The sequence below is a fragment of the Hippoglossus stenolepis genome, chromosome 16 (assembly GCF_022539355.2).
Source record: "Hippoglossus stenolepis isolate QCI-W04-F060 chromosome 16, HSTE1.2, whole genome shotgun sequence".
NCBI lineage: Eukaryota > Metazoa > Chordata > Actinopteri > Pleuronectiformes > Pleuronectidae > Hippoglossus > Hippoglossus stenolepis.
This window is the reverse complement of record NC_061498.1, coordinates 11,090,169-11,111,142: the sequence shown is the minus strand read 5'-3', so window position 1 is coordinate 11,111,142 and position 20,974 is coordinate 11,090,169. Positions and strand designations below refer to the sequence as shown.

Here is a 20,974-nt window from a genome sequence, read left to right as displayed (position 1 = left end):
ATGAAAGGTTTGTGTATGTGAATGTGTGTGTGTGTTTGTTTCAGTCCCAGGTATCCATCACAGTGGAAGACTACGAGGACACCAGAGAATCCAGAGAGCCCTTGTTGTCCCGCACCGGCGTGCACCGCAACTCCACCTCCTCGGAGCCCATCTCCACCTCCTCCCACTCCTCGGACCACCCGCTGCTCAGGAGGAAGAGCATGCAGTGGGCACGGCGGCTGAGCAGGAAGGGGGGCCGGGGCTCCAGCGCGGCCAAGGGGGGGCCGGGCAGCGCGGCGGAGAGGATCAGCCAGCAGCGGCTGACCCTGTTCCGGCGCTCGGAGAGGCAGGAGCTCAACGCCCTGGTGCAAACGAGGATGAAACATCTCGGCCTCTCTCCGACTGGATTCAGTAAGTTTGTGTGAAAATAATCGGCTCCTGATCTCAGGTACAGATCCACTGTTTGTCAGTGGTCAAATTTAAGTACTTGCGCTCTGTTTAAAGGGTTTATATTAGATAATTGATGCCACTAGATGTCGCTCTAGTATCTCAGACCACAAAAAATGCTTTGTCGGCTCCTCCTCACCTTCTCAGCAAGGTGTCGCCTGTACAGTCTATGAATGTTTGCAACATAAATGTCTTTCTATATCTTTACACAGAAAGTGGTTGTTAACTGGTACATTCAATTTAAAATCTTGTGTATATATAACCAACAATGGCATTGTTGGTGATTATCTGTCCAAATATTCCTGGAGTGTGAGGGGTTTGCAAAATAATCTTAATTAGGGCCCGAGCACCGAACGGTGGGAGGCCCTATTGAAATTGTAAGGATTTTTCTTATTATTATTTCCCTTTTTGGGTAATCCTCTGTCTGTATTTTTCACACTTGTAGTTATTGTCTGACAGTGCACGTTCATGAGTTTCAGGGGTGTAGCTTTGACGAGAGGGTCGATCGGAGGGGGTGGGATGTTTCCTTGTTTCCAATATTACCAACCCTAGCTTTAAGCAAATATTGCCGTAAAAAGTACAACAAAACAGTCTAAATTTGTGCAGCAGAACCTTTTATTTTTATTTCCTATACCCTCAATCACACAATGAGCCCTTAGATTTATCTTGTGGCCCATCGGAGGGGGTCCGATACTTAGAATAGTCACTACTGGACCACAGCAGCAGTTAAGACTCCACCTTTCACAACTTTTACTTTAGGTACCTGTAGAACATTTCACTGATAATATTTATTTTACTTCATTAGGATTTGGAAGTGCAGGAGCTTCATTTGTAATGGAGTTCTGGGTGCCTCCTCCTCCACTGTTTGTTTACTGTCTGTTACTCTCCACGTACTCCGCCTGTGTCCATTTTTATCTACAGTTGCCTTCCTGTCTTGTGACTCACCGTAACATAGCCTCTGTTCTGTGTGTGTACAGATGCAGAGCAGCCTGCTGAGTATCCTGTGCCTATTTTATTTCCTGCCCCACTCACCTCTTCTCTTCCTGTTTCAGACGGGATGACAGACCAAGGCAACAGACTGTCGTACATCCTCATCAACCCCTCTCCGGACACCCGACTCGAGCTTCATGATGTTGTGTGAGTAACGCCCAGTATAATACAGAGCACTTCAAAATGAGCACTGCATGGAAAACTGCAGATATTACAGGATGCTATTTGCCGCCCCTGCCTGTGCCCCATCTGCAGGTACCTGATCAGACCAGACCCCCTCTCTCTGGTACCCAATCAGGGGAGCAGCCGGAAGTGCAGCGCCGGGCTGTCAGAGAGCCACAGGTTTGATACGCAGGACAGCACCCATCTGTGAGAGACACACACACACACACAAGAAAAAGGACAAACATACTGTCAAACCACTGCCAGAGAGAGAGAGGAGAGATAATAACACACTTGAGGGAGAAGTGGAAATCAAGAACGGATGAGATGGAGTGGGATGCTGCCGGGGGGCGCAGGGCCCTCGTCTTCTCTCCACGCTCAGTGTCGTCGAACTCAGAGGCGCCGGACGTGCATGGACCTTTTCTTTTCTATAACGATGGGAATGTTTTATTTATGCACCATCCTATTTTCAAAGCAGAGACCTGCGGACACAGAAGTGCATTTAATGAAAAACTGTTTGTATTTATATCTGTGTATGTGCATGTTATGTACTGCATCATGTATGTGCAGGGTGTATGTATGTACGTATGTGCGTGCGTGAGTGAATGTGTACGTATGTTTATGGATCAAGAGCAAGACACTGCCAATTTTATCTGGACAGCCAAAGTAACCTGCTGCCAAACGCAAGTCAAGGGGGAGGTTTTCTGTCCTTCTCTGTGTTGTAGGTGTGTTCCGTCACACTTCATGTTGTTTGATGTATCGGAGAGTGACGCTACAGTGCAGGAACCCTCTGAGGTTTTCTTTCCTTTTGTGTCTTTTCTTTTCGGGGGGGTCTTCATAAAAGCCTTTTTGAAACTTTCTACCTGTTGCTTACACCCTCAAACGCACACGTTGGTTTAATGCTCACCAGCAGCAGAACGAACCCAAAGAGCACCAGTCTCAGTAATGGACAGGATAAAAGACAGTGCAGGGCCTTTTTCTCAAAGTATCGCTCCCTCCACTTCTGTCGGTCAGTGTTAGCCGTCTGTCCAGCAGCTTGCTTTTGCTGACATGCATGTTAGAGATGCAGGGAATCGGAGAAGGTTTACCGAATGATAAGGCCGGCCCACTATAACAACCCTGCAGTAAATGCAACTGATGTAAAGCTCATAATATTGAGATGGTGTCAACTCTTAGTAGTGAAGCTGTATTATAAGCTTTACAGGTGAATATTTGCAGTATTTATTGCACACTGCTATAAATATCCACTTCAACAAGTGAATAGTTTCATAATTTAGCCTTGTCTAATTTATTTCATCGAGTATTAGTTGTTTTAAAGAAACACAAGATTTCAATGTGATGCAGTCTGAACCAGAATGTCCCAACAGTCCCTGTATGAAACCACATGTAAATTCATTAGATCCAGATTTATATTTGGTTCTGCACCAAATTACATAAACTCTTAAATATCAGTCATGCCTGATTTTTTTTTTTTCATCAAGATCCATGAAATTATGAATAACTTCATCGAAATCAGTTCAGCAGCTTTTGCATAATCCTGCTAACTAAAAAACAAATACAGACACGTCCTTGGCCGAGGTATTAACGTTACAGTCAATCACTTGTTAGGGTGGATATTTATACCATTTGTTTATCAGGGATTTAAAAGCCTCTTTTAATCGTCTGAACTTGAGATAATGGTGCAGCCACGTGGTGGAAACGCTGACGGGCTCCCCTGCCGCACACCACCACTGCTGTAGCTTCAGTGCCATTAAAACATGAAAGTATGTACATATTAAAGTCAGTCGTTACAGCTCGTCATTGCTTTGTTGCTGTTTTGTTGTCAATATTTGCAGATGTGAAGAGGAATCTATAGGTTCATGGTTTCACGGGGATCGTCTGACACAGTGCGTCGTTTGTGTTTCTACCAAACTCACGACCCTGAGCTATTATTTACTCTGTGACTCACACTAAATCTCACGCTCTGCTGTAAGTTCCCTTCGCTCGCCAGTGACCACAGGACATGTTATGTGTTACATAAGTAAGTCTTTGCATACGTGTGATTTAAGTTCAACGTGACTCTTGGTAAGTGTTGGTAAGATTGTGTGAACAGAGTGAAGGATGTGTTTTTAAATAGTGGTCAGCTTTTTATGCTCTGACTGAATGTCAACCACACTCTTCCTCTTCATCTTGTTGAAACATCACCATCGACATATTTACTTCCTTTATTTGCTGCCATTAGTTTATTGCATGAGAGGGCTCCATCTAGATCTCAGCCGCACATGGACCTGACTTAAATCTTAAAAGTTGAGTGGAAGATAAAATTCCAAACAGATACATACAGTGTGATGTGAGAACACAAGTGTGGTCCGGCTGAGGACTAAACGTGGAAATGTGCAAAATGAGGCGGATGAAGTTGCATCTCGATCAGTCAGCGTCCTCATCACAGGAGACAACAGTGACCCGGGGATGGTTATGCAGTAACAGTGGAAGCCCCCACGTCCAAATAGGAAACCGGCTGCAGATGGACCCAGGGCCGAGGTGAGCAGCCCTGTGTTCTGATGTTTATCCTCCCCTTTCTTCCTCTCTCTGTCAGACGCCACTGACCTTTGTAGCATGAAACAGTCCACCCAGCGGGGGGGGGGGGCTCTCCAGCGGCCACGGGGGTCTCAACCTGCTGATTAACAACACAGGGTTCCTAGTCAAAGGCACCGTGCAGGGAGCCTTCAACACCAATGTCATGAACCCAATGAACATCTTTAAAGTGAGGACAGAGGAGAGGAAGTGTCATATCTAATGCACAAATCTAATTCTGCATTTTCTTTCAAAATAAAAGAAGGAAACTGAGTGGTGCTATTCCACTGCACTGACAGTTTTCTGTTCCTCCTGGATCATTGGGAATTAAAGACACTGTGACCTGCTGGCTTCATCTTACATTCATTAAGGGAAGCTGTCAAACCCTTCACCGTCACTTCTGCTGTTTTTTCTGTCTCCTCCTCTTCCTCACAGGAAGGTTTGAACATGCAGACACTTTGTGCCTCACAGGAGCTGAAGATGATCCTGTTTTCTGTGCTGCACCCGTCAAGGGCGGAGTAGTTTCCACATGACCTCACTCAAGCAGAAATCATTCACTTTATTAACTGAGAAGCACAATACTAACGTCATGTTGCAGGAATTCATGTTTTCTCACACACACACACACAGTGGTTGGAAGTTTGTGCAGTCACACAATCACACAGTCACTGAAAATAGTGAACATGCAGCTGTAGCAGTTATTATTAAATTATTATGAAACCAACACAAACTTAGAATCTGATCAGTTCTCATGGTGACACATTTCTTGGGCTTTGTTCACATTCACAGATTCTGGTGTTCAGTTCACTTTGTTTGCTCGGAGCAGATTTTAAAAAAATGTTTTGATTCTCAGCCCTAATGAGTCTTTTACCTGAAACCAGTCTGAACCATAGCCTGTATTTTCAACTCCTGCCACTTTCCAGAAGTGAAGCTAAAACATCCCGGACATGAGCGCTGCCATCTTGTATCGAGGACGGAATATGGAGCCAGAGTCTGTGCAGGAGTTTGTTTTACTAACTGATTTAAAACCAAACTTACCTCGATTATTGCATTTAAACCATCCTGTTTCTTAACGCTGAATGAACCCCAGTAAAATAAACCAGTTATCATTCTGATCACTCTGCTTGTACCGTGCTCATTTTACACACCAACATGCACTGACATCATCTGCCTAAATCACTTGATTTGCACTTTCTTAAATTTCTAGTACACTAAGGTTCTCATCACATCACCACGTCGCACTGTTCCACACGGCCACTTTGGCGGGGCAGATCTTCAGGGGGTTGGGGTTATTCCCGTTGATGTTGGCGCCGGGGCAGAAGAAGGGGAACATCTTCTCAGTGAAGCAGCCTGTGAAGGTGTAGATGGGCGTCATGCTGACAGGGTTGGAGAAGGTCACCTCCCCGGAGTCATAGTCCAGCTGCACCCTCACTCGGGTCAGCTCGCCCTGCAGGTGCAGCGGGGTGCTGGGCCTCGTCATGGCCGCGTACTCGGCCTCGTAGTGCGAGATCATCCAAAAGCCGCCCTCGGGACAGCCCGAGATGCGGCCCTTCCTGTCGATGGACTCCTTGACCACCCCGAGCATCCAGTCCACCTTGTCGCCCACCTCCACCTCCCAGGCGTGGCGGCCTGAGGTGAAGCCCTCCGAGCCCAGCACGAACACAAAGTGGCCAAAGCGTTCGTTGTTGTCCGGCAGCTGCTTCAGGCATCCACTGTTGGCCACGCGGGTCAGGTCTGAGGAGAGGGCCAACCAGGAGTAGGCAGTGTTCGGGTCCAGGGTGATGGGTGCTGAAAGGAAAAGACAAAAACAGGTGAGGATTTAGTGACGTACACAAAAGACGGTTTGAATTCCTCCTAAAATTCAAGGTGCACACACACAGTTGAGAACTTACTGTAGTGAACCAGCTCCACCATCTTCTCCCACACATTATATTTGAGGGAGCTGACATGTTTGGCCACATTCACAAGAGCGCCCGTCACTTTTTCTGGGTCCTTCTGTGGAATCTGTGCTCTGAGAGGACAATGACATTCAGGAGCATAACTAGAAAGTCGAATGTAGTATAAACAGATACTGTACAAGATTTAGTTTCTCACCTTTTCTTTATGTTGATGTAATTCTGAAATCGAAAGCAAACAGAAAGTATTATAATCACTGCAAGGTCGAATGAATTTAGAGGAAACGTGTTAAAATCCTCCCACCTGAAGGAAGAGCGCATCGCTGGACGCGATCTCGTTCTCGATGGCGATGACGGCGTGAGAGAAGGTGAGGATTTCTCTGGTGATGCCGTCGGACTTCCTCTTCACCAGCTCTCTCTTCTCCTCGTCCTCCTGCTGCAGGGCGGCCAGACGTGACGCCTCCTCCTTCTGCAGGAACGTGCGGAGCTGCTCGAACTCCTCCTTGATTTGCTTCTCTGTGGCTTGAATCTGGTTCTACAGCAAACGTGGAGTCAAGACAGGAAACCCACTGAATGTTGGAGTCTGCTGTGCAAAAAGTTCATTACAGATGTTTTAAAGTGTGTAAGATTTAGGTGAAAGGGATCTATTGGCAGAAATTGAATATAAAATAATTCATCTTTCATGTTTGGAAGGTGAGGGTGAGGTGAGGGGTATTCAGCTGCAATATACAACTTCACCACTAGGTGTCACCTAATTCTACACAGTGAACCTTTAAAAGAAAAACGTTTCTTTTCTTTATCAGCTTCTATTTATCTGGCCTACGTCTTGTCCTCTTGGGTTTGAGAGCAATAAAATATCAATAATTAAAATTATTTTTTAGATTATGTATTGAAAAGTAAATGTTACTACTAGGTTTTTACATTAAATATATTCCTGGGTGATACAATGAGAAGAAAACAGTCATAATAACCCTAATATAAATCTAAAAATGTCAGTATAGTGTGTCCCTTAGATTCAAAGTGTCAAACCTTCTTATTTTGTCATTTTTGAAACAAACACTAAATCACAACACCCATTTCCACCCAGACTGAGAAGTGAGAAGCGTCTTTAAAGAAGAACCCAGAGGCTTCTCCAACACTTCAGCTGACATGTTTACACACTAACAGTGAGTGGCTCAGCGTGCGGGCTCCCCCAGTGTTTCGTGGAATCTTGGTGTTTATTGATACCTTGATGTGGACAGTTGTGTCATCAAACTCCTGCTTGGCCTGATACAGGTGACGCAGGTTTTTCTTCAGAGGGATCAGATCCTTCTTCAGCTCGGCCTGCAGGGGTGGAGAACGTGACGACAGGTGTATCATGCATTAAACTTCTGTAGCTGAAAATGAGTAGAATCATCATGAGACTGAGGCCTAAATGTTTGTGATGTTCCTGACTTTGCACAAGGGGCAAAGAAAGGACATCAGGAATAACTACACAGTGTGGAATTTACAAATGCATTATAAGGATGATCAAACCCCTCAGTGCATCTCCAACAAACTGCAGATAGACAAGAGCACATTACCTTGAGGTCCTGCGCCCCCTCCTCCAGCGGACACACTCTGTGTCCCTGGTGCTTCTTGGACGTGTGACACACACAGCACAGCACCTCAAAGTCATCAAGACAGAAGAGCTTGAGAACTTCCCCATGAATGATGCATTTCTCCTCCACCATCCCTGCCTCCTCCGGCCCCGTGCCACCGGCCCATGACCCCCTCCCGCCGATGGCCGTCTTGCGCTCCTGCTCCTTCAGGAAGGTGTCAGCCACGTTCTTCAGCACCAGGCTGACAGTGGGCTCCGTCAGAGAGCACTTACTCCTGCAGACGGGACACTCACGCCTGGCCTTCTTCTTGTTCCAGAACTGCTGCAGGCAGGCCCGGCAGAAGCTGTGGCTGCATTTCAGCACCACGGGTTCCTTGAAGATCTCACAGCAAACGGGACAGGACAGCTCCTCCTCCAGCATGGAGCCCGAGCGCGAGGAAGCAGCCCGCGGCCGAAGCACCGAAGCCAACTTGGGACTCTGGAGGAAGGAAAGTTTCCCCGGCTGAGAGGAAGCCCGTGGGCGCAGCGCCATGGCAGGTTCCTGTGGGTGGGAGGCCGCTGTGCACTCTCGCTGAAGAGGACGTGCCTCTCTCTGAATGCAGTCCTGAGTGTTCTGGACAATTTATTTGCACCCAGGTTTAAAGATCAACAGCCACTTGAAGAACTGGTTTACTTGTCTTGTAGTAAATACAGGACATGTCCCCACCCCCCAGCTGACAGCCACACAGGGCTCTGTGGAGCGGGGCGGCCTCCAGCTGAGTCAAAAAAAACATGTTCTTCTTCTCCATAGAATAAAACATAGGAAATCTGCTCTGGTAGTTTTACAGATGTATTTTGTGTGGGACAGACCCCTTCAGTTCACCTGATTCACATGCGAGGCCTCAGAATGACCCTGCTGAGCTTGACCAGCACTATCAGGTTCACCAGGGTGGATCTTGTTACATTGCACTCTGATGGCCACTCAGAGGGATTTCTCTGTCGATTTAAATGTCATACATGTTTCAGGAGGACGAGGGCGTGAGAAGAAACAAACAAACACACCCTCGGGGATCGTTTCTGTGAATACACGAAAACATTCCAGCAGATCACAGCATTGTCTCTGTCTTTTTTTTATACCAGCGTTAATCTGATCTGAATATTTACAGAGGCCGCTCAGTTGAGCCATACCTCCTCCTTACAAACAGACAGACAGGGGTTAAATCAACTTTCTTGGCCGAGGTAACGTGTGTGATGTCTGAACGTGCTTGCAGCTCTTCAAATTGCAGCATGCCCCGTGTTGTGCTCAGGAAAAGACCAAACAAAGGGAAAACTTCCATGTCAATGTTATTATTGCATTACAAGTGGCCAATGACAATGTAATACAAAGCCATCGATATAACCAGTTCTTCTCAGTGTTACAGTGTTCTAGCGTCAGTTTCGTTACAGAACCCCATTAAGATTTTGCTCAAATCTAAAGAACGACACTAAACTACAAAATAGCTTCATGATTTTGGACATAGTGAAAAGGTTACCACTAGAGGTTTTTTCTTTTTTTAAAGACATGTTTAACTACGTCATGCGACACATGGTGGGAGTAGTTTGGTGTCGTTCTGCTCCGACGACGGTAAACTTGCATGAAATTGCATGAAATGAGGGCAAAAAAAAAAAAATGACATTTTGTACTTCACAGATCAATTCTTTCTTTTTCTTTAAATACAACAACTCTCAATTCTCTTCTATAATACTGCTCTCTATAATACTTCAAAATAAAGTAGAAACACAGGATCCAATTCTTCATCTGTTACACTCGTTTTAAAATAGACGTCACATCACTTCATATAAAAACACTAGCTATAAAAAAAAAAAAATGTATGAGTCAACACAATCCACAAACCCTGGAAACTAATCTGCTTCTCATTCCCGCGTAACCACCTTCAACCACAGGTTCATTAACACTGATTCTCTTTAACACTGTACAACACACTGGAATATGCCGCTGTCTCCACAGTTAACACACGCGTCAACACACGGCACGGAGTGATCCTTTTAGTCAGGAGCTACAGTTTACTACCACCCTTTCTGCAACCGCACTTTTTACTTTCAAAATAAAAGACAAACGATAAAAAAAAACAGCAGACTTCATGATGACGATCAAAATATAACAGCACATGCTTGTAAAACTGATCCATAACAGGAACATCGAGTGGTTCAACACGACACTGTACTGGATGTGAGGGAGGCCGACGCCTTGTACTGTGCAATAACTGTGCCGCTCACCGAGTGGGTACAGTGCAATCTCCCATCACTTCTGTTGGTTTACAGCGCAGGACAATGTGGAAAAAAAAAACATCACATTTATATTTTTACCAAGTATCAAATATCTACTTTGTGTTAGCCATCGCTCCCCCCCCCCATGTTAGAGACGTGTGCTGTACTTGTTCCACAGCCAGCAACTACAACAATGACATGCAGGTTCATGTGATGCGGGCAAAGGGAATGCTCATCAACGTGCTTGTAGTTTTTGGGATAAAGCCGGAAGACATATAAAAGCACTTGGGAAGTCATCGCAGTCACCTTCCTCTCCCTTTAACTGGCGTCATCCTCTTCTGTCTAGGAAGAGTCTCCCAAAAAGGTTGCACACTAAATTAAAAAATAGTAGGAGTATACACTGGAATAAAAACAAAACGTGTGACGGTAGTGTTGCGTTTCTTAGTAGTGCTGCATGTTGTGGGCGTCACGTTCACAGAGGTCGTTCTGCCTCCACTAGTCTCTGTGGTCACACCCGTCCGACCTTAGCGTCTCCGATGGCGCCCCAAACGTCGAAAACAAATTCGTCTGGGAAAGCGAAGTCTCCCAGGGTCTCGTCTAACGCCTCGGCAAATTCATCAGGGTTCTTTTTGTCCTTTCCCAGCTCCACCATGGTCGCCGCTGCGGAGCCAGAGAGAGGTCAGACAACATTTAGTGAACTGAAACCAGCAAATGAAACCACACACACCCACACACATTCACAGTTACCCAGCTCGCTGTCTCTGATGCCCATGTAGCTCTCAAGCAGGTCGTCCACCTTCTCAATGGCCTTTTCCTCAAATGCGGAAGGCTGGAGAGAAAAAAATACAACACACGAACTTAGGCAATTCCACAAAAAGAGATTTTCTAAAAGAGTACAGAGACTAGTTATCAGTAGAGGAGCTGCTGTAAACACACACTAACCAGTTCCTCCACGGTAGCAGGACCTTTAGACCGCAGCCGCAGAGTTCCCCTGCCGGTCCCCAGCTGAACCCCCGATGCCGACCTGGACCCCCCAGACCGCTGGCCGATCATATCTATACAAAACAATTGAACATCCCAACAACACGTATTTAACAACAGGTTTACATTTTTTAAGAACTTTTTAAGACCAGAAAGAATGAAAATTAAGACCTAGAGTATGTCAAGTACAACACATACAAGGAATATTGGAGTCCCTGATATATTTACACTTCCCCATCATTGAAGATATGTAGAAGTAGTAGAGGATAAACCTCAAAACGCCACGTTATCTCACAACCTACATAGTAGGTACTACATATCCATAGTCTTTCCCAGAGACAGGCAGAGTGCACTACTATTAATTCCAACTAGGGTGTTTATTGATTGAGATAACAGTACAATGTTAGAATTGTTTGTAGGTTTATGACAGTGTGATAATGTGTGTATCGTTGAGAAAGAACTGCAACACATGGAGACGGTAAAAAAAATAATAGCATTTCTCTTAAAACACAAGACAGAGGGCTTAATATTTTTAAGCTTTTAAGACTTTTTAAAGGCTAAAATTGAGATCATTATTTTCTTGACTTTTTAGGATCCTGCAGAGACCCTATGAAACGCTTGCTTCCTTCTTTATTTTCAGTACCAAAACATCTCATACAGTTGATTTGCTCCTGCATGATCCTTTTCAGGCTGCTGCATGTTACAACTGAATAAAATGGACCCACGGGGGACTTAACTGGCTAAATGTGCAGTAACTATGAGCAGCAAAGGCACCAATTTCATTAAGTCAGGCTTTTATTGCTTCATTTTATGTAATATGATTTGAGATTATAAACTTTACATTTAAGAGCTGCACTGAGAATGAAAATGAGGACTCAAGGTCATTAAAGGACGCTATGAGATCTAAATTTTGCTTTCATAGCCGCAAGCATGACAGTAATATTTGCCATAAGTGGATTGTAAGATGACAGCAGTTACTCAGAATGACTGTTTCAGGGAGTGCAGATGAGGCGCACATTGTGATGCTGCACAACCACACTGACTAACAAATGTCCCAATTAAAGCTGTATCTCCAGTGAGTTCCTATTTCTTCCTCCCACACATACCAAAGGCCTTGAGAGGCTCCACCAGCTTGATGGTGAAATCCTTTCCCTTGGGCAGCTCCTTCAGCATCTTGGCCACCTCGTAGTGCCGACAGCCAATCAGGCGATGGCCGTTGATCGACTCGATCATGTCGCCCACGTTGATGACCTGGATCTGGTGGATGACGCTCCCCTCACGGATTCTCTGAAAACGGCAAATATCAAATGGATAATCCAAAACACTATCCAGCTTGTTGTGTTCTCGTAAATACAAAGACATTCAGTCTCATTTCATGCGGCAGCAGATGTTTGTATATTTAGTTTCAGGTTCACCTCTTTCCCCGGGGATACTTGAATCAAAAGGGATCGATTCTCTCAGACAGTTCAATGGTCCTCACCTTGATGAAAGCGTAGCCGGCTCCATTATCAGTGATCGTCAACCCTAGTGCATCCTCCCCTTTGAACACCTCTATTTCCTTCTTCTGGCCTTTAATGTGGGCAAAAATAAAGTCCTCCAGTCCGATCTGACCTCCCAAGAGTTTATCCATGTCCACTTTGTGAGTGTTCAGTGTGCAAAACATAACCTGTGGAGGGAGACGAAAAAAAACAAACAGATTAACCATGATGCTTAGGTCAATGAAATGTGAAAAAAAGAACGAGTCCACGCTGATGTCTTGTTTTGTCAACACTCAAAGATGTAGACTTTACGAAACAGAAAACTGTCATTTGAGAGGCTGTGACCTGAGAGTGTGAATTTTTTTTTAATTTCACTTAAATCCTATTCACCAGAACATCTTACCTCAGCAGGTGGTATCCCAAAGGCCTCACCAATCTTGGCGTAGAGCTCCCGCACATTGCTGAAGCCCTCGATGCGGCCTGTGGGGCTGCCGTGAGCGAGCTGTGTGTGGAAGATGAGGCGAGGTCTCATGCTGCTGTGTGGAGGAGGCAGACCTTCAGAGGTGGCGCCGTCTCCCAGCCCGATAACACCCCCATCGAGGCCGTCCATACCTGGAACATTGAGGCCCGCGCGGATGGGCTCCGCTTCCTCATTCTCGACCAGCGGGGACGCCTTCTTCCTTCTTCCCAGACCCAGAGGCATAGTAGTCCTAGAGGGGGAGCAGAGGGAGGTGGAGGAGAGGAGGCTGCTCTGGGGGAGTTATGCTCTGATCCAGGCCAACATAAACCTGTTCAGCCAAATCAGCTGCAGGGTCTGTGGGGTGCTTGCGTCACAGCTGGGGTATGGTCCTCCAAACCAGCTAAAGAGCTGTCGTAACCAGGCACAGTATGGATTTACACATGAGCTCATCAGAGCAGCTCACATCGCTGGGTCTGTCAGGACCAGCACCCTGCACAGGGAGGTCTGTAGCTGTAACACACAAACACAACATTACTACAAGCAGTGATTACACCAAACCCCATCACCTCAGATTACTGACTCATGCTTCTTCCATTAAATAAATACTGCAGCATGGCTCTACCTCCACATCATACCATGCTAACGTTAGCTGCTAGCTCTGAGACACATCTCTCACTTCTAGCAACACAAACGCACAACTCTCATGTAGCCATGCAGCAACTGCAACATTTAGCCGCTAACAAGGAAAGCTAACTCGGCGTGTGTGGATCCCTCTGGGTAGCAACTCGTGTCCTTTACTATTCCTGACGTTGATTAGCTAGATGAACCGGGATGGGTGTAAACATGGAGCCAGGCCGGCGGTTCTTACCCGGAGCAGGAGTTTCAGCCAACTGTCGTTAGCTAGCCTCCTCCTGTTAGCTTAGCCGGCTAACGGTGCTGCTGGGAGTTGTTTATAAAAATGATACCGAGCAAGAAGAGAAGGTCCAGCGTCTTCTGCTGCTGGTGTCCGGACAGGGTGGAGGGTCCCGGGGCAGGTTGAGAGCTGGGAGCAGTGGGAACTGTGGATGTGTGGATGTGTGTGTGTGTGTGTGTGTCGGTATGTGTAGCGACATCAGTCTCCTGTCCGCCCAGCACGGGTGGAACACGACGGACGCCTTCACGGTCCCCCCGTAAACCCCAACTTCCCCGTGGAACCATTGCTCTGAGATCTTTTAAGTACAACAAGTATCCCAGTATCAAGTACCAAAAAAAGCAGTAATACCACTTTAAAAAAATGCTCCATTACAATTGAAATCCGTGCAGTCACAATGTTACTCATGTACTACTATTACTATTGCCTGAATCAGAAGTCTGACATGAATTTAGTGACATCTAGTGGTGAAGTTGCATGTTGCAGGTGAACACCCTGCAACACCCCCCCCCCTCCAAACATGAAAGAGAACCTGTGGAAACCGTCAATTGTCATAAAAACTCAAAAGTTCTTTAGTCTGTTCAGTTTGGACAATTGTAAAAAAAAACATGGCGAGGACCCGCTGCAGATGTAAATATAAAGTATTTCAATATAAAGGGCTCATTCTAGGGTAAAGAAAACAACAATACGTATAATTTAGGTGATTACGCACTAGTGAGAACGTCACTAGGATTATTTTTATATACATTTTCTGCCAATAGATCCCATTCACCTAAATTGTACACGCTGAACCTTTAACAGCAAAATGTACTTGAAGTATCTTTTTTTTTAAATACTTCTTTCAACATTTAAAGATAAATATATGGAGTAAAACATTTAAATGTCTGTTTAAAAAGCAGTGGAGTAGCGACATACAGTTTACATGAAAACACTCAAGTAAACTAAAAGTATCTAAAATCGGTACTTTTTTTATTAAGTTACATTTTATTTCTGTAAACCTAAATTCTCATAGTTGTTATTACACTATTTGTTGATATTCATGAGTATACACTACCCTCTGATGGCCACAGGACGTAACTACACCACACTATTATAAAGGTTATATTTTAAAGATTTTAGCCAGAAGTGATGATTGTTGACGATTACAGACATGAATTGTACAGCTCATACTGTGTATGTATATATATGCATTTGCAAAACTGTACAGAACTTTATAAAAGAGAAAAAGATTAAATTTCTGACCTTCAGTTATTTCTGTGTCATGACTTTAGGTGTAGCCACACTTCTGTTTTAAACTTTCAAAATAAAACTGTGACCAACAGATATTTTAAAGGCAGCCACTGTGCAGCCTGTTGGTGTTTAAGATATAATAGCTGGATATCTCATTTCTATGCTATTTCTTGAGCGCTGTTATTATGAAATAGCAAAGAAATACAAGATTTCAGAGAGATTATTGGGTTTGCTACAGTGCTGTGAGTGGTTTAACTTTCACTATGTACAATGTAATGATTTCAGCCTCCCAGGCAGCATGGTTAGAGCTGCAGGCCTTTTCTTTTGTAATCTGACCCATAAAAGAAATGTGTATTGCATAAGGGGAGTAAAAATAGTGACATTTGAGAGAAGGGTTTCAGGGGAAAATGTTTTAATCATTATAAAACATCCTCATTAATCAAAACATACAGGCCTTAATCAAAGACATGTCACTTTCTTTAATCTGGAAAATCCATCACAGCATAGGAAAAACCTTTGAAAAAATTACATCCTAAATCCCACTCTGAAGAATTACATAAACAAGAGGTAAAACAAATATAATACATAAACATTTTCCCGTAAAAAGGAAAACATGTGCAAGGGGGAAAAAAAAAATTTTTTTAAACAAAAAAAGTTAAACATTACTGAGATTACACATCTCTACTACAATCATGTTAAACCACATGTTTGTGTCAGCTAGAAACGTAAAACTTCAGCAGGAGCAGGTTTAGGAAAGAAACGACCGCCGCGAAGTTCGTGGCTTCTTCTCACAGTGGATACGTCAACACTGAAATACTTAAAGTGTGCAAATGAACCACCTGGTTTACAAACCTCCACAGTAAGAGCTGCACGGAGCTAAACGTGACGCAGAGTTCGCGCGTTTCTTACTGAGGTGTAAAACTTAAAATATTTCCAGATACTGTGCATGTTATAGTGAACACTGTCGGATAAAGGAAATAATAAAAGGCATGTTATAAGGCAGAATAATGTAGGCTTTAAAAAATATATATATATTCTGCATGCCTTTAAATCAGGGGCTTAAACACATATTTGCATCGCAATTAAGCACCAGTCTTATATCATATCTCATAAATAAGAAAAGACAAAGAGCTCAGTGGCTTTGGATGAAATGACTCATCAAACAGAGAAGTAACAAATGAGGAAATGAAATATCACACGGACGTTGCTTATCTATAAAGGTATGATGAAGGAATTTAGCTTTAAGATTTTAATCATTTGTCAGCCACACATGATGGGACACACACATGCTCAACATTTAAGACCTCACACACGTACATATTTTGAAATTACACAGGGATGATTATTTGGCACAATGATTCTAATATGTTACACAGTAAAGAGTGCAATCCTGCTGAAACAGGGTCTTGTTAAAGTAAACATTTTGAAAGATGGGCTGTCTTCAACACATTGGATTTTTTTGATAAATTAACTCTGATATCTCCTGATAGAGGACACCGATCTGATAGCAGTGCTCCCTCTTTCCTACATTTAAAATGTGTATAATGCTACCTGACAGTGAAATTAATTCATATGTAAATGGTACATAACTGAAACTTGACACTCCACACAACAGCATTTTTAGGCCTGTGGATATTTTAGGTTCATTTTTCCAGACGACTTATGAGAATGTGGCCCTACATAAAGTGGCATCGGCCCGTTCAGACCTGGTATTAACATCGGCCCTGAGAGATCTGATCATAAGTGGACAGCACTAAGTTTGTCAATTCACACCTGTATTAAAATGCGTCCTCGATGTGTCTCCTCTGACCCTCTTGTGATCAGAGATTACTTCCTTGCTCTATATGCAAATAATAACCTATGGATACAGATGTGTTTGAAGAATATGTTTGTGCGTGTGTGTGTGTGACTGAGCGATAGCTTGGCGGAGTCAGGAGGGGCTGAATAAATGAGCGAGCAGTAAACAAAGATTTCTACCCATTATGTGATGGTCAGTGTCGATTATGTGGTGAAAAATAAATCTATGTATGAAAGCTGAGTGAAAAATCTTTTTGATTCATTGTGAAACTGTAGCGGGTCAGAGGACGTCAGCGGAGGAGGCGGTACTTCCTATGTGGCCTCGGACGCATTCGAGTTCACACAGTGCGTTCATACCTGAACTTGGTGCAGACCACTTGTGGACGTTTCACTCAGGGTGGAAGTTAATACCAGGGCTGAACGGGGGGGGGGTCATTGGCGGCTGAAACTAATCACATCCTGTCGGTTAATGTAGTTATAGCTACATTCAAGCATACGTCAGTGCACCTGAGGTATTGTTAATCAGCTGGGAGCTACTTTAAAGCGTTTCCCAAAAAAGTGCTAAACTGAAACCACATCCTCCAACTCTAAATAAAATGTTCAAACGATACAATTCAGTGAACTGTTAAGTCCTTCTCCTTATTGCAGCTATAACATTTACATACACACACACACACACTTGCTACGGTTTACTTTTCTAACTTAAGCCTGACACTGAAGCAGGCCGTTGCTTAACACTGTTACTCAACCTCAGCTGTCAGTTTACAAGTCTTGAGACGCTTAATACACTGACTGGATACTGGCTCAGAAAGTGGGTTTGGTGTTCACGTGGTAAAATTACACAGCTGGAACCAAATCTGCCCTGTGCCTCAAACTGTCTGGCTCAAGGATGGACAGAGAGAGTGTCAGAGTTGTTACACTTTAGGGCAAACTTCAATCGTCACATCACGGCGGGAGGATCTGTTTGAGAGCGTCACGCGTGCTTTGTCCGAGTTTGTCAGGGAATTTAACGGTGAAGTCCAAGATCATGTCGCCCCTTTTCTCGGGGCACTTGGACAGGGGCAGCCCTTCTCCAGCGACACGCTTCTTCATTCCCGGTTTGACAACGTCTCTGGAAGACACAGTGATGGTCCGGCCGTCCAGCGTCGGTGCGTTGACTGTGCATCCACACAACGCCTGCAGAGAGAAACAGAGAGAGTAGGAAGCATCAGCATCTTTAGTCAAAATGTGGTTACTAGAACAGGTAATCATTTTTTTCTTTGTGCACTAAAAGGAAAACTGCATGTCTGATTCTTTAGTTCTGATATCACTTACTTCTCTGAGTGATATTTTTGCAGGGTAAATGATATCTGAGCCCTCTCGTCTGAACACCGGGTGGGGTTTGTCTTTGACCACGAACACCACGTCTGCAGGGATGTTGGTGGGAGTTTCATCTCCCTCCCTGGGAAAAGTGATTTTTGTCCCGTCCTTCCAGCCACGTTTGATGTCGACTGTTAAAATCTTGTCCTCGCTGCGCATGGTGCAGCCATCCGGGTTCAGTGTCTTGCGGGAGATCTTCATCTTTTTGGAGCAGCCTGCGAAAACCTCCTCGAGGCTCACCTTCAGCTCGTGCACCACGGGCGGGTCCTTCTTCCTCTCATGCGGCCTGCGGGGGCCTCCTGCATGTGATTTGAAGGGCCTGGGAAACCCACCCATGCCACCCATGCCACCCATGCCTCCTATGCCTCCTCCCATGCCTCCCATGCCTCCTCCCATGCCTCCTCCCATGCCTCCTGCGCCAAACCCTGGGAAGGGGTCGTTGACGTCCCGGTCATCCTCCCCATTCTGTGAGAATAAATGGTCAAACGGGCTGCGGCCTCCAAAGAACTCTGTGAACATTGCGTGAGGGTCTCCGTGGAAGGAGTAGTGGTAGCTTTGATCGCTGTGTCCTCGACTTCCCCCGCCGGCCGAACCCTTTAATCCTGAAAAGGAAAAAAAAACATGGAGAAGCATCAGAGCTGTGTGCTTTAACTTGTCAGGAACTTTTTTTGTCTCATATGAACAAAAGGTAATTTAGAAATAGTGTCTCCATTAAAACGTTTATTTTCTATTTGTTAAATTTCCTGCTCAATTTCAAATTGAAAACAACTTTATTCAAAAATTCTATTGTCATTCTTCTTTTCCCAGGTCACTACTGACACACTTCCAAGACCAGAAGGTGACAGAAGCGTAAGTAGACATACAATTTAGTTTATTGCTTTGAAACAATGTCATCCCATAATGATGTGGACAGTAACCCCCCCACCCGAGGCACAAATCTGAGCATTTTCAAACTGGTTAAACAGGAGCTATCATTCCAGAGACGGACTGGCGGGACAGGCAAGAACTCGCTGTTTCCAGCAAATTCTACAGCTATTGTACACACACACACACGTTTATTGTGTGGTTACTGCTGCAGACTGATGACAGACACATCAATGAGCCATTTTTGCATCAGTGCTGGGGCCAAAAATGATATCACGATCAAAAAAAAACATGATCTTATCAGTGGATATCGATAATTATCACTCTAAATGGCAAATTAGTATTAAAGACTGATTTTTGCTCCTTTTTAAAAAAAAATTTAATTGGATTGCTATTGATGAAGGTTGAATTGCGATGATCACTGATGCTGTTACACTGCCCTGCCCTCATCCGAGCATCAGCTGAACCGTAAACTACCCATGTGGATGTTACTAGAGACGTCAACACAAGCAGAGGCACATGGTGGAGCGTGATGATGATGACGATGACGACGAAGAGAGGAGCAGGGTTACCTTTTTCTCCATGTTGATCATAGATGTCCTTCTTCTTGGCATCGCTGAGGACATCGTAGGCTTCCGCGATCTCCTTGAATCGATCCTCTGCTCCGGGGGACTTGTTCTTGTCGGGGTGGTAGCGCAGGGCCTGTTTTCTGTACGCCTTCTTAATCTCCTCCTCGGACGCACCTCTGGCTATTCCCAGCACCGTGTAGTAGTCGTTAACCATCCCAGAGTCCGATCAGTTCCTCCTCACACGAGCATCATCCCAGGCCTTAGCTTCTGCTCCGTGGCAGCGGCACATCCAGCGTGTCCTGTCCGGTGGTGACCGGGTGACGGGGACAGGCTCCGCCGCAGTAGCCGGGCTAGCTAACGGCGAAGGGTGGTCGCTCCCCCGACTTGTCACGCTCTCACAGCGGGTAACTTCTTTTTTAAAACTCCGAGCCGACACGACGCGAGGAACTGTCACTGAATTTAAACCACGAAACACCGCGACGCACCGCTTTTCTCACCGGGAGAATCCGACCGTTGAAGTCGGGTCAGTAAAACCCGTGAGAGGAAACTTCTGGAAGAAGCTGCAGCTGTGTGTCATCAGCACCGGGCCGAGAGGAGTCCCCGCCACATACTTCCGGTTTCGTCTGAGCCACGCTGCAACTGAGGAAGTGACGGATACGCGTCTATAGAATAAATAGGTTAAAACACATTTTGCTCAGCAGAGGCTCCTCCGAATGAAAGTGCAGTGTTTTGTTTCATGTGACGAGGTCATCAGACACCCCTTATAAAATCAAACAATGCAGAAAAGGTTGAATATTTCAAAGCGTATGATGAATAGGACAAAGAAATGTCACGACACTGACATTCAAGCAAACTGACAACAAATAATTCTTTGCTTAATGAATCATTTGAAGTGTTCTATTAAACCCTGGGTGGAGTTAAAAGGTAAGTCACAAGCAAGAGTTATTCTTTCAAAAACCCAGCTCAGTTTTTATATTCTATATATTTGCAGTGAATTAATTTCATCATTCAGTATTTCAGGTATTCCCCGTTTAATCCTTATTTAACTTTTTCCTTTGTTACTTTTTGAATAAAAATCAATATTGTATCACTACCCTTCTAATGCACAACATGGGTCAAAAATGACCCGTATTCATTTCCTGTTATTTCATGCATGAGTGTTTCTTTTCTATATCTTTGAAATGAATGTATTTTATCATTTAACATTCTAAGTATTCATTAAACATCTCGTTTTTGATGACCACAAATCATTATTTTCCTTTCTTACTTTATAAACAAACATAAATTTTGTATTTCTACATCACTTTTACACACATGGGTCAAAAATGACCCAAACAGTATGTATTCACTACGGAACACCTACCATTCATTTCACAGAGCTGCTTTTACCCATTAGATACATGTAATCTTATTTTACAATCCATTACTCGTGAGAAAGAGAAATATCTACAATACTAACTAGCTGTTAGCTGGC

At 44.5% G+C, this 20,974-nt stretch overlaps 4 protein-coding genes across 5 annotated transcripts in view; 1 reads left to right on the top strand and 3 right to left on the bottom strand.

The window, feature by feature from the left end:
• LOC118123345 (potassium channel subfamily T member 2) overlaps positions 1-3,378 on the top strand; it is a 35,773-nt gene extending 32,395 nt beyond the window's left edge. For both annotated transcript variants that reach the window (XM_047343869.1, XM_035180694.2), the window contains exons 28-30: positions 45-390; positions 1,479-1,563; positions 1,672-3,378. In XM_047343869.1, the coding sequence (XP_047199825.1) occupies positions 45-390; positions 1,479-1,563; positions 1,672-1,789 (549 nt within the window). In that variant the 3' untranslated portion in view covers positions 1,790-3,378. The remainder of the gene's footprint in view (positions 1-44; positions 391-1,478; positions 1,564-1,671) is intronic.
• Positions 3,379-4,675: 1,297 nt separating this feature from the next.
• Positions 4,676-8,779, bottom strand: trim35-12 (tripartite motif containing 35-12). The gene is made up of 6 exons (XM_035180695.2): positions 7,589-8,779; positions 7,254-7,349; positions 6,331-6,561; positions 6,226-6,248; positions 6,024-6,142; positions 4,676-5,919 (listed from the first exon to the last, which is right to left on the bottom strand). Exons 1-6 carry the CDS (start codon positions 8,135-8,137, stop codon positions 5,360-5,362), a joined length of 1,578 nt encoding a protein of 525 aa, XP_035036586.1. The 5' UTR covers positions 8,138-8,779; the 3' UTR covers positions 4,676-5,359.
• Positions 8,780-8,911: 132 nt separating this feature from the next.
• gipc1 (GIPC PDZ domain containing family, member 1) lies at positions 8,912-14,097 on the bottom strand. Its single transcript, XM_035180700.2, has 7 exons — positions 13,640-14,097; positions 12,715-13,281; positions 12,314-12,499; positions 11,940-12,120; positions 10,795-10,907; positions 10,600-10,681; positions 8,912-10,512 (listed from the first exon to the last, which is right to left on the bottom strand). The coding sequence occupies exons 2-7, from the start codon at positions 13,012-13,014 to the stop codon at positions 10,361-10,363; spliced, it is 1,014 nt and encodes a 337-aa protein (XP_035036591.2). The 5' UTR covers positions 13,015-13,281; positions 13,640-14,097; the 3' UTR covers positions 8,912-10,360.
• Positions 14,098-15,306: 1,209 nt separating this feature from the next.
• On the bottom strand, positions 15,307-20,110 carry dnajb1a (DnaJ heat shock protein family (Hsp40) member B1a). The gene is made up of 3 exons (XM_035180697.2): positions 19,504-20,110; positions 18,023-18,669; positions 15,307-17,884 (listed from the first exon to the last, which is right to left on the bottom strand). The coding sequence occupies exons 1-3, from the start codon at positions 19,712-19,714 to the stop codon at positions 17,654-17,656; spliced, it is 1,089 nt and encodes a 362-aa protein (XP_035036588.1). The 5' UTR covers positions 19,715-20,110; the 3' UTR covers positions 15,307-17,653.
• Positions 20,111-20,974: the final 864 nt, after the last annotated feature.